Source organism: Mobula hypostoma, chromosome 7, assembly GCF_963921235.1.
Source record: "Mobula hypostoma chromosome 7, sMobHyp1.1, whole genome shotgun sequence".
Classification (NCBI taxonomy): domain Eukaryota; kingdom Metazoa; phylum Chordata; class Chondrichthyes; order Myliobatiformes; family Myliobatidae; genus Mobula; species Mobula hypostoma.
In genome coordinates, this window is record NC_086103.1 from 179,787,908 (window position 1) to 179,801,614 (window position 13,707).

General features: G+C 40.7%; 1 protein-coding gene across 1 annotated transcript in view; it reads right to left on the reverse strand.

Moving 5' to 3' along the window:
• The window catches only part of acer3 (alkaline ceramidase 3), a 306,286-nt gene that overhangs the window by 25,390 nt on the left and 267,189 nt on the right, over positions 1 to 13,707 (reverse strand). The window contains exons 7-9 of the mRNA XM_063054646.1: positions 12,411 to 12,469; positions 7,621 to 7,722; positions 4,036 to 4,143 (exon numbers count right to left, since the gene is read on the reverse strand). Coding sequence (XP_062910716.1) covers positions 4,036 to 4,143; positions 7,621 to 7,722; positions 12,411 to 12,469 — 269 coding nt within the window. The remainder of the gene's footprint in view (positions 1 to 4,035; positions 4,144 to 7,620; positions 7,723 to 12,410; positions 12,470 to 13,707) is intronic.

The following is a 13,707-nucleotide window of genomic DNA, read 5'->3' on the forward strand; positions in this document are numbered from 1 at the left end:
CTTTAAACATCTTGAAACAATATTGCCGACTAAAGTAACTGTAGATGTGACTGTGGAGTTCAGCTGTAGTACTCCTAAATGGGAATATTTGATGATTCCCATTGGAGCTGCAGGCAAAGAGTCAATATTTATTGGCATCATCTTATTTAAACCAACCCATCTGGCATCAATCATTACACAGTCAAAGTTACTTAGATCACATTTCTTCCCCATTCTGATGCTTGGTCTGAACAAGAACAGAACCTCTTGAATATGTCTGCATGCTTTTATGCATTGAGTTGTTGACACATGATTGGCTGATTGGATATCTGTGTTAATGACCAGGTAATAAAGTGGTCACTGGGTGTACATCTTCAGTATTTGACGCTTCAGTAATTCCTCAGCACGGTATTACAGTGTCAGCGTTGATTCTGTGGTCAAGTAGCTGAAAAAGGTCGTCAATTTGAAAATATTTCTTTGAGGTGTTAATAACACCATTGCCTAAACTCCCACTTGTCTCAGCTTAGTTCCTGAAGTTACAGATTTACAAATAACTAGCTTTTCTAGCTTTCCCTATCCCTCTTCAGCAATGCATAAGTTTATTTTTAAGGTATCATTTAATCAAAAAATAATTAGTTATAGTAATGACATGGTAATGTTACTGAGCTGTAATTCCATTAGTTAGACTAATTATTGGGAAACACAAGTTCAAATCCCACCGTGACAAAAGCGGAGTTTAAATTCAGATGACTGTATAAACCAAATTAAAAAGCTAGCACCACTGGCTGTGATAATGATGCTTTCAGATTATTGTAAAAAAAGCAAGGGGTTCATCAGTGCCCTTCAGGAAAAGAAAACTGCCATCCTACACATTTCATCCTGACTCACAGTAATGTCCAACTTGATAAGATACTGAGTCCAAGAGCAACTTGGATGGATGATGAATGATAATCCCTAGGAATGCTTATATTGCGTGAAAAAATAAACAGTAATTATCTTCCTTTATTTGTTTGGAGACGAGAAAAGGGTATGGCAAGGTTGGGGAATATATTTATCAATCTGAGGGGGGGCTTGCAAACTTCGTTCACGTTATATTTTTAAAGTCCTGCACCAAGTAATGTTTTTTTTTAACCATAGACTTCATATTTTGAAATGACTCAAACTTTCAACCACAAATATTTAAAAATGATTTGTAGCTTAAAGAAAATCAATGTGAATAATAAAAAAATTGAGTCCACGGTGAATGCCATGTCCTCAGTGTTATTGGAGGAAGAACCAGAATCAAGTGCATTTTGAATTATATTTTATTAACTTATTTGTGGCAACATTTTGTTTTATGTGTTGTGTGTGATAAACGAATGTATTGTGATGCACCACAGTCTGAGGAACATCGTCTCATTTGGCTGTATTTATGTACAGTCTGATGACAATAAATTTGAACTTGAACTTGAGAAACCGATTTAATATTAATGGCATATATTGTGAAATTTGTTGTTTTGTGACAGCAATTCAATACATAAAAATCTATAAATTACAATAAGAAGTAAGTTTATGTATGAAAAATATTAAGTAGTGCAAGAAAGAGAGCAGTGGAGGGAGGTGGTGTTCATGGGCTGATTCGTTTTCCGTTCACAAATCTGATGGCAGTGGAGAAGCAGCTGTTCTAAAATGTTGAGTGTACGACTTCAGGCGGCTGTACCTCCTCTTTGATAGAAGTAATGAGAAGATGGCACGTCCAGGGTGCTGGGGGTCCTTAATGATGGATGCTGCCTTTATGAGGGCTTGTGTTTTGAAGATGACCTTGATGCTGAGAAGTGATGGAGCTGACTGAATTTGCAAACCCCGGTAGCCTGACACCAATCACAATTTGTAGCTTTTGTCAGAGGCTCCAAATGAAATGTAGGGGTGCAGCAAAGGGGAGGAGGTTACAAGGATGAACTAAAGCAACTAAACTTATTTGCCTTGAGCTGTCAAGAAGTTACAAATTGTTGCTGGTTTGTAGAGGATAATAACTGAAGGAACAAATTTTGAAAACAAAGATACATTGTGAGAATAAGATACTTAATCTGGGCAATGGCTTTCGATAAATGCATTTTTTAATCCATTTATGAGATCTGCACATGGCTGACAAAATTAACATTTATTGCAGACCCCTTATTGCCATTGAGAAAGTTGTGATGAGCCACCTGAGTTCTTCTGGGGAATGTGTTGGGTAGTGAGTTCCATGACACAGACATAGAGATGATAAAGGACTGGAGGTGTATCGTTCTGTCAAGATACCATGCGGCTTGGAAAGAAACCTGACAGTGATGGTGTTTCCCTTCTCATCTCCTTCCCTTTCTCCCATGGTCCACTGTCCTCTCCTTTCAAGTTCTGTCTTCAGCCCTTTGTCATTTCCAGTTATCACCTCCCAGCTTTTCCCTCCTCCCTCACCTGGATCCACTCATCACCTGCCAGCTCATGCTCCACCCCTTCCCCTCATCTTTTTAAACTGGCTATCTGCTCCTTTCTTTCCAGTCCTGATGAAGCATTGCAACCCAAACCATCAACTGTTCATCTCCCTCGAGAGAAGCTCCCTGACCTGTTGAGTCCCTCCAGAATCTTGTGTGTTGTTGAAAAAGACAATGCAGATCTGCACTACTTTAAAGGCCTGGATTCTTTAAGCCATTCACAGAGACGGTTAAGGATCAGAATATGGTTTTGTTTGAATGAATTAACAAGCCAAGGCATGGGGGTGTTGTGGATAGTGTGGAGAGCTGTCAGAGGTTATAGTGGGACATTGATAGGATGCTAAACTGGGCTGAGAAGTAGCAGATGGAGTTCAACCCAGATACGTGTGAGGTGGTTCATTTTGGTAGGTCAAATATGATGGCAGAATATAGTATTAATGGTAAGACTCTTGGCAGTGTGGAGGATCAGAGGGATCTTGGCGTCTGAGTCCATGGAACACTCAAAGCTGCTGCGCAGGTTGACTCTGTGGTTAAGAAGGCATACAGTGTATTGGCCTTCATCAACCGTGGGATTGAGTTCAGGAGCCGAGAGGTAATGTTACAGCTATATTGGACCCTGGTCAGACCCCACTTGGAGTACTGTGCTCAGTTCTGGTCGCTTCACTACAGGAAGGATGTGGAAACTAAAGAAAGGGTGCAGAGGAGATTTTCAAGGATGTTGCCTGGATTGGGGAGCATGCCTTATGAGAGTAGGTTGAGTGAACTCAGCCTTTTCTCCTTGGAACGATGGAGGATGACAGGTGACCTGATAGAGGTGTATAAGATGATGAGAGGCATTGATCATGTGGATAGTCAAAGGCTTTATCCCAGGGCTGAAATGGTTAAGATGAGAGGGCACAGTTTTAGGGTGCTTGGAAGTAGGTACAGAGGAGATGTCAGGCGTCAGAGAGTGGTGAGTGCATGGAATGGACTGACGGCGACAGTGGTGGAGGCGGATACAACAGGGTCTTTTAAAAGACTCTTGGATAGGTACATGGAGCTTAGAAAAATAGAGGGCTATGGGTAACCCTAAGTAATTTCAAAAGTAAGTACATGTCCAGCACAGGATTGTGGGCCAAAGGGCCTATATTGTGCTGTAGGTTTTCTATGTTCTTTTTCAAAGTTCAAAGTAATTTAGTATCAAAGTACAAATATGTCACCGTACACTTGAGATTCATTTTCTTGCAGGCATTCACGGTAAATACAAAGAAACACATTAGAATCAATAAAAAAACTGCGAACAAGGCAAACAACCAACGTGCAAAAGACAAAAAAACTGTGCAAATAAAAAGTATCCTTAAAACTTTTATTTCTTATTGATATATTGTTTAGCTTTGTTAACCAGTTATTTGGTAATTTAATTCTTCATTGTACATATTGGCATGTTGACTTGATTACCTTAATGTATTTTTTGTTGATCTTTAATAATTAATAAAAAAGATTTAAAAATGAAATGAAAAAAGCGAGCAATAAATAAGTACATCTGAGGGAGAAGATTGCTAAAATATAGATGTAAGATAGTTATATACCAATAATAAACAACAAGAATACTTGCCATCAAGCCTACCTGAAAAGAATGTGCAGGTATGAGCCTAGGCCTGTTAGAATGTGCCACCATGCATGGAATTGTGTCAGGGCACCAAGGAGATGGAACGGTACTTTTTGCCTGACCTCCCTAAGGAAAGCAAAAAGCATGATTGAATTGCAAGTAACATGCCACATTTTACCTATCTGTCCTTCCTCCCTCTGGTCTTTAGTGATGTGCAGTTTATGGATAAGATTGTCACCTATAGTTGGTCCCTTGTGAGCACTGCTAACCAATCACAGATGGAATAATAACATCAACACTTCACCACATAGCATTTCATGGCAAAAATTTAAGAGTAGACTTACAGAAACCTTGCTATACTTTCAAAACACAACCAAAATTCTTCTTATTCTTCCACTTAGAGCAGGAATCAGAATCAGGATTAGTATCAGTGGCATTTGTTAGGAAATATGTTGTTTTGTGGCAACAGTGCATTGCAGAACAATACATAATAAAACTCCATACATTACAGTAAGAGATACATAAAAAGAGAGAAAAAAAGTTAGGTAGTGTACATGGGTTCATTGTCCACTTAGAAATCTGATGGTAGAGATGAAGAAGCTGTTCCTAAATCATTGAATGTGTGTCTTCGGGTTCCTGTAGCCCCTCTTTGATGCTATCAATAAGAAGAGGGCATGTAGTGGGTGATGGGGGTCCTTAATGACGGATGTTATCATCTTACATTTTCAATACCAGTTTCTATCTAAACATTTTGGAAATATCCCTTTATGGATTACCATTCTTTCCCCGCCCTGATTACTGACTTGAATATTGGCTGCTTGGATGACGTACCTGGATTGTGTTAACATCTACGGAGCTCAGCTTTGCTCAGAACTGGCACCTCAGGGGCAGGATGCTAGCGTAGTGGTTAGCACAATCACTTTACAGCACCAGCTGTAACCCCGATTGGGGTTCGATTCCTGCTACTCTCTTAAGGACTTTGTACATTCTCCTGTGATGACATGGCCTTCCTCCAAGTGCTCCAGTTTCCTCCCACATTCCAAAGACATATGTTTAGGTTAAGGGTTAGTAGATTGTGGGCATGCTATATTGGTGCCAAGAGTGTGGCAACACTTGCAGGCTGCCCCCAGTACAACCTTCAAACTGTGTTAGTCATTGACTCAAAGCAACACAATCCACTGTATGTTTTAATATATATGTGACAAATACAGCTAGTATTTAATTGTTTTCTTTAATCTCAGAAGTATAGAGTAGAGAACATTTCCAAGAACGGAAAGAAAATAAGCCAGGAAAATAAAAGTTAGAATCCAGATCATAGTAATTTTCTGTGTAACAAAATAAATTCTCTTATCCTTGTCTTATCATTTTATCAATTACCCATCTGCCTACTTGTGGAAATTTCCACCTTGTTTAGCCAGCTGAAGCCTACTCAGTGATTTTTAAGGGACTACTATACCTTTTTTGACAAGGATGCCTCACCCCACACTGATGACCCCTTCTCCTGTCTCCAATCATCTTCCTCTTCTTGGACACCCGCATTGGTTCTCTGCCTGCTCTGACTCTTTTCATCTTTAATTGCTGACGAGACATCAAATGGCTTGACTTCAGTACTCCCCTCTCCTCCTTGAACCTTTACTCCCACTGAACTCACAAACCTTCACTCTCTTCACACCAGTCCCAACCTTACCATCAAACCCGCAAACAAAAGGGGTGCTATTGTAGTGTGACAGACTGACCATTACCTTGCTGAGGCCAGATGACAACTCTCAGACACGTCTTCATACCTACCCCCTGAAAAGGAACAGACTCTGCACCATCAGGCCCATGTCTCTCACACCATCATTAACCTCATCAACTCTGGATATCTCCCATCCACTACCACCAACCTTACCCCACATTGCTCGTTTATACCTCCTATCTAAGATCCACAAACCCGACTGTCTGGGCAGGCCATTGTCTCTGCCTGCTCCTGCATCACTGAACTCCTGTCCACATACATTGACTCAGTCCCTTCCCACCTGCATTCACGGCACTTCACATGTTCTCGAACTCCTCAGTAACTTTCAATTCCCTGGCTTTGAGCACCTCATGTTCACCATGGACGTCCAATCCCTACACACCTCTATCCCCCACCAAGGCCTTAAAGCTCTCTGCTTCTTTCTTGACAAAAAAAATTCAACCACCCTCCGTCTGGTGGAACTGGTCCTCAATTTGTACTTCAGCTCCTCCCACTTTCTCCAAACTCAAGGGTAGCCTTGGGTATCTGCATGAATCCCAGCTATGCCTGCTTTGCATTGCCTCTGTGGAACAGTTCATGTTTCAAGCCTTCTCTGGTAATACACCCCCAACTCTTTGTGCTACATTAACAACTGCAATAATGCTGTTTCATGTACCCGTGCTTAACTCGTCAATTTCATCAACTTTGCCTTGAACTTCCACCTTGTCCTTAAATTCACTTGGTCCATTTATGACATCTCTGGCCCCTTTCACGATCTCTCTGTCTCCATCTCTGAAAACAAACTGTCTGCCGACATCTTTTGTAAACTTGTAGGGTAATGTAATTGGGAGAAATGTATATAATTCATAAGTACCAACATTGAGTTAGGGTTTTGTTATAAGAGGCTAGTTGGACGTGATGATGTGGTTACGTTAGGGTTTTCAGTATGCTTTTGTGTTTAGGTTTTGTAGGTTTTGGAGTTCAATGAAATGGATTACAGGTTTCAATAAATATAAAACGCCTCACTTCATTTTCTTTCTGAAAACATACAAACCTATCGATTCCCAGTTATCTTGACTATATTCTTCCCATCCTGTCGCCTGCAAAAGTGCCATTTTCTCAATTCCTTCATCCCCACTGCATCTGTTTCCAAGACGAGGCTTCCCTTTCCAGGGCATCAGAGATGTCCTCCTTCTTCAAAGGATGAGGTTTCCCTTCCTCCGTCACTGATGCTGCCCTCACCCGCATCTCCTCCATTTCTCGGACATCCGCACTCACCCCATATTCCCGCTGCCTTAACAGGGATGGAGTTAAGGCAGCAGCTCCCAAATCCCAAATTCTGCCATCTTCAACAGAATCCTATCACCAAACACATCTTTAACTCCTTCCCCACTGTTCACTTTCTGCAGGGATTGCTCCCTCCGTGATTCCCTTGCCCATTTGTCACTTCCCACTAATCTCCATCCTGGCACATACAGTATCCCTGCAAGCCACAGAAATGCTTCACCTCCTCCCTCACCATGACGGTGAAACAACTTGAATAACTACCTTTAATGTCAAACACCCAGTTATCTCTGCCTTGGCACTTTAAATCTTAGAATGATTAAGCTGACCGTTAAAATTATTTGATTTATACTGTCATATCTTATTTTTCTTTCTAACTAAAGATTATGAAAAGAACTTAAAAATTCAGTTAGAAGTTTAATTCCAAAGTTTTTCTGAAAGAAGCTTCAATCTCTGCATCCATCTTAAACATGGCAGGAAGTGCCAAGGCAATTATAAAACTTAGAAGAAATGTGTTTATTATACCCCTGAAACTGCTATCAAAATTTACTGCAATTTCTCTGCCCTTAAATGCTCTTAGAAGAAACAGAATAAAACTGTACCTCAAATTATCACATAAGATGTTGTCCACATTCCAGAGAATAAAGCCCATCATGAACACACCTAAGGATGTATAGGCAAGAGGTCGCAGCCATGGGTAGACCCTGGAGGGAAAATGAATGTCAGTACGATAGCATCTGTATTTCATGCCCTCAGCATATGCCAAAGGACCGTTCCGAACACCCAGAATTATAAACACAAGTGATTCTGCGGATGCCGGAAATTCAGAGTAACAAACAAAAAAAAACGCTGGAGGAGCTCAGCAGGTCAAATACTATCTATGGAGAGGAGTAAACAGTTTATGTTTCCGGCCAAGACATTTCATCAGGGCATCGGCATTCATAGAGTTTGGTGCTCAGTCAGGTTGTTGTGACACTAGCAACCTACCCCGGCTGCAGCACACTGTGAAGTAAGCTATGTTGTCATTATTATGCAATCACTGGAAGCAGTGGATACTATATAGAGAGTGCAGAGGAGATTTACAAGGATGTTGCCTGGATTGGAGAGCATGCCCTATGAGAATAGGTTGAGTGAACTTGGCTTTTTCTCCTTAGAGCGACAGAGGAGGAGAGGCGACCTGATAGAGATAAGATGATAAGACGATGAGCGCTATTAATCACGTGGATAGTCAGGGACTTTTTACCAGGGCTGAAATGGCTAACACGAGGGCATAGTTTTAAGGTGCGTGGAAGTAGGTACAAGGGGGATATCAGAAGTAAGCTTTCCCACACAGAGAATGGTGGGTGCGTGGATTGCAGTGCCAGCGACAGTAGTAGAGGCAGATATAATAGGGTCTTCTGAGGGACTCTTAGAAAGGTACATGGAGCTTAGAGGGCTACGTGGTAGGAAAATTCTAGGCAGTTTCTAGAGTAGGTTATATGGTTGGTACAATATTGTGGGCCTGTAATGTGCTGTAGGTTTCTATGTTCTATGCTCACTGGAACCAGATAAGAGTTGATGGAAATGAGGGTGACCTTACCCCTTTCCCTGCTTTCCTGTGTACAGTTAAATGAAATTTTTCAAAAAGAACAGTCTGATACGAGACACAAGAGATTCTGCAGAAACTGGAAAACTTGAGCAACACACACAAAATGCTGAAGGAACCCAGCAGTAAATCAGGCAACGTCTACGGAGGGGAATGAACAATTTACATGAAGTTTGATCCTATAAACACCATTGAGATAAAAGACATGAATATCATTAGTGGCGGTGTCAATATTAGACCACTTAACACACTGTACTGCTGTAGATGAACATTGCTATAGTTACAAGATGCAATCAAGGACTGAATCTATAATCCTAGCATCTAAATTTCATGAAGGCACGTTATGTAATTTTTAACAGAAATAGAATATTGTGACACTGTCACTGAACTTTCAATGGAATCATGATGAAGGAAAATGAGTGCAGTTTGCGAATACAATGCTGTTTGATTAGCTTTTGCCTTTCCCAATGAAATGACTTTTTTTTGCTTAATTTCCAACCCATTGTTATAACTACATGCAAGAAATGATTGGCAACAGATATCTAAATGAAAATTGTGAAATATGGAATCATTAAAGGTTAGTTTGCTGGATGGGCCCATGGTAAGGAAGGCATTCATGTTGAGAACACGAGAATATAAAAGCAAGAATGTAATGCTGAGGCATTATAAGGCATTGGTCAGCTCACAATTGGAGTACTGGGTCCTTTTCTAAGGAAGGATGTGCTGGCAGTAGAAAGGGCCCGGAGGAGGTTCACAAGAATTATCAAGGGAATTTAAAGGTTAACATATGAGGAGCATTTGATGTCTCTGGGCTTGTACTCACTGGAGTTTAGAAGAACGAGGGGGGATCTCACTGAAACCTATCAGATACTGAAAGACCAAGATAGAGTGCACATGGAGATGATGGAGATGTTTAGAACCAAAGTGCACAGATTCAGAATAGAAGGATGTCCCTTTAGAACAGAGATGAGAAGGAATTTCTTCAGACAGAATGGTAAATCTAAGGAATTCATGCCACACATGGCTGTGGAGGCCAAGTCATTGAGTATATTTAAAGCAAAGGCTGATAGTTCTTGATTAGTAAGTGTGTCAAAGGCTATGGAGAGAAGGCAAGAGATTTAAGCTCAAGAGCCATGAGGTAATGTTACAGCTATATAAGACCCCACTTGGAGTACTGTGTTCAGTTCTGGTCACTTCACTACAGGAAGGATGTGGATACTATAGAAAGAGTGGGGAGGAGATTTATAAGGATGTTGCCTGGATTGGAGAGTATGCCTTATGAGAACAGGTCGAGTGAACTTGTCCTTTTCTCCTCGGAGCGATGGAAGATGAGAGGTGTTCTCATAGAGGTGTATAAGATGATGAGAGGCACCGATTGTGTGGATAGCCAGAGGCTTTTCCCAGGGCTGAAATGGCTAACACATACATTTTAAGTATGTGAAGTAGGTACAGAAGGAATGTCATGGGGTAAGTTTTTCACACAGTGTGGTAGGAGCGTGAAATGCACTGCCAGTGAAGGTGGTTGAGGTAGATACAATAGCGTCTTTTAAGAGCTTCCTAGATAAAAGATAGAGATTAGTAAAATAGAGGGCTATGCAGTGGGGTAATTTTAGGTAGTTTCTAGAGTAGGTTACATAGTCGGCACAACATCGTGGGCCGAAGAGTTTCTAATACGCTGTAGATTTCTATGTTCTATGTTTTAATGGGGTAGAAAGGAATAATAAATTAGCCATGATGGAAAAATGGCAGAGCAAACTCCAATGTCTGAATGTCCTTAATCTGCTCCTATGTGTTAATGGTCTTCCTTGAAAACAGGACCTTTTGCTATAAACATTAAGCAATAAGAGTAAATGCAAGATAACCAGACATCTATAAATAAAATAAAGTTTGGAGATAATACAGGAAGTATTTAAAAAAACTCATCAGGGTAAGCAGTATCTGAGGAGATGGAATTAAGAGTAAACATTCCAGGTAAATGATGTTTCATTCTTTCCTTCTCCACTGCTATATTAAGTATTTCCAAAATCTGCATTTTTTTTCTTGATTTTCAATTGAAATTAACTATGCTTTGAGCTAGAATGAAGGGGGAATGTTCACTCGCAATCAGATGTTACAAAGGGATATTAAGATGAATCTGTTGTTCAGAGGTAAATTATTCAGCAGGAGAGAACAACTCTGTCCTCACACAATGAATATAAAACATGAATATAAAACAGGAACAAAGAGTTCTACAGAGTTTTAAAATAGATTTAGAAGAGGACCAGCCAAGGGTCAAGCTAACCAAACTAATCTTTCAAAACAATACAAGGGAAAACATATTTACTCAAAGGGTGGTGAGAGTGTGGAATGAGAAACATCAGTGGAAATGGTAGATGCAATTTTGATTTCAATGGTTAAGAGAAGTCTGGATAGGTACATGGACGGGAAGGGTATGGAGAACTATGGCCTGGCTGCAGGTCAATGGGACTAGGCAGTTTAAATGGCTTGGCAAGGACTAAGTAGGCCAAAGGGCCTACTTTGGTGCTGCAGTTTTCTATGACTCTAAGCACACAAAAACAAAAGAAAAATGATATTTTGAATACCTTGTTCAGTATCAAATTTTCTACATTCAGTTAATGATCATATTTATTTTCTCATTTATCAGCTCTACTGATTCCTTTCTTAACCCTGATGAAAACATTCATTCAGAAATACTGCCTTTCACTTTACTTCTCAAGAAAGCTAAGTTCAGCTTCCTAGCTTTTAGTCTCTTGTTAAATATTATTTTAGATTTATAAAGGATTGCCTTTATTTGCCATATACATTTCCACATAGTTGGAATTTACCATGGTGTGTGTACGACATCTCCTGATCTATCTAGCATTACCTAAACTACTGTGCCAATAATACAATCACAGCCAGGTTGACAACTATCCTGGTTTTGTACGGATTTCCTGACAGTGTCACAATCATTTAAGTACACTTGTAAAATCACAGAACCCTAATAATTAAATGCTTCGGGGGCAGAGTGAAGTGATGATGGCGCTAAATGGCGACTCCTTCGCTTGCATCTTCAGAAACAGTTCTATTTCTATCTTTGATATCTCTTTTTTTCCTTTTCAAGGTTCTTTTGAAGAACCTGACCAGGAGTTACACTCCAACTTCGGTTCTTTGCAGTAAAGGGACCCACTCTCACGACCAGCAGCTTTTTGATATCCCAAAGACGTGGCCTGGAAAACTAGCGCGCCTACAGGGTACCGGATTTTCATGAGTCTGGAGACGGGCTGATTCAAGGCCGGTGCCCAGACTGAGGCGTCATGGAAGAACATGGAACATTGGGAGCAGCGGGTCAGTGGGGCCAACTCTCTGGGCACAGAGCTTGGAAAAAGCAATGCAACAGATTTTAACATAAAAATCAGCAGGTTGTTTGTTATGTCTCCCCTCTCGCTGTGAAACAGGGACATCTCTTTTCCCCTTATTAGGGAGAGAGAGCCTGTGGTACGTTGAGTTACCGGGTGAACGAGTAGTCTTCGGGGTACTGCAAGTTTGTGTCGTCATTGATGCTTTGCTGCACGCTTGAGTTCTCGGTGGGGGGGGCACCGATGATTTTTTGCTGGTGGGGGTCATTGCCTTGCTGCTGCTTGTGCGTGGGAGGTGGGAGCTGGTGGGGGGCTTTGGTGTTCTATTGTTTAACTGTCATTCATTCTTTGGAGCACTCCTTTGTTTTCGTGAATGTTTGCAAACAAAAAGAATTTCAGGATGTATATTGTATGCATTTCTCTGACATTACATGTACCTACTGAAATGCTGTGTTTAAGTATGACTTACCAGGTAACGATATATATAGATCGCAGGACTAAGCACCCAACTAGAAAACCATACATAACCTGAAAAAGGGAAAACGATGTTAGTGCATGTGGATTGGGTCAATGAGCATCATATCTGTACAAATCAACAAATAAATGCATCTGATCAGCCTTTACACCTTTAGTGACTTTGTACATAGTACGAGCCTTCCTGAGGGTGTGGCTGATTTGACAGGAGAAGCTTCAAACTTCAGTCTTTGCCATTATTACTAATTTCACAGCATCACATAGCCATATCAAGTGTGTGTAATCATAAAACATGCTCTCTGCTTCACATTTATAGAACATTGCCCAAAAAGTGGAATCACTGAACTATCTAATATGGTCATTCTTGCCACAGAACAAGACGATCGACACCTTTATACATACCAAAGTTCAAAGTACATTTATTATCAAAGTATTTATACAGTACACAACCTTGAGATTCATCTTCTTGCAGACAGCCATAAAACAAAGAAACACCATAGAACCCATATAAAGAAAATCCCCAGACAACAAAACCATCAGATATGCGGGAAAAAAAGAACAAATTGCGCAAACAACAAAAAGCAAACAAATAACACACAAAACATTAAACATTAAACTGTAGTGTTCCCAAAAGTGAGTCCACAGCTACAAGCAGCGAAAGCGAGAAAAGCCAGACCAAGAACCAATGGCTGCGGCCACAGCCACCAACTCAGTCAGTTCGGTGCTGTGCCACTGGTTGCAGGCCTCGATCAAATTGCACAAATAGGAAAGCATGTTCAGCACCGAGGACATTCAACATCAAACTGCAGCGGAAAGTGAGTTCACAGCCATAAGCTGTGATCCACGAGTCGTTGAGATAATCGAACTCAGCAGCTATGATCCAAGAATCCTCAGCCAGTACTTCATATCATTGTACAGCCATAAGGACTACTTTTGGCGAACTTAATAAATTAGTTACAGATTCCAGTTCACCAGCTGTCATGAATTGCACATAGACACAAGAGATTCTGCAGATGCTGGAAATCTTGAACAACACACACAAAATACTGAAAAGACTTAGCAAATCAGGCAGCATCTATGGAGGTGAATAAACAGTTGATGTTAGGGCCGAGACTTGAATCGGTACTTTGAGTCTTGAAGGGTCTTGGTCCGAAAGGCTGACTGTTTAATTTCCCTCCACAGACGACGTCTGACCCACTGAGTTCCTCCAGCATTTTGTTAATGTTGATGAAATGCTCAGGGCTGCTTTACTCTCTTTCTTCTCTTGCATGTTATATGCAAAACAATCCTTG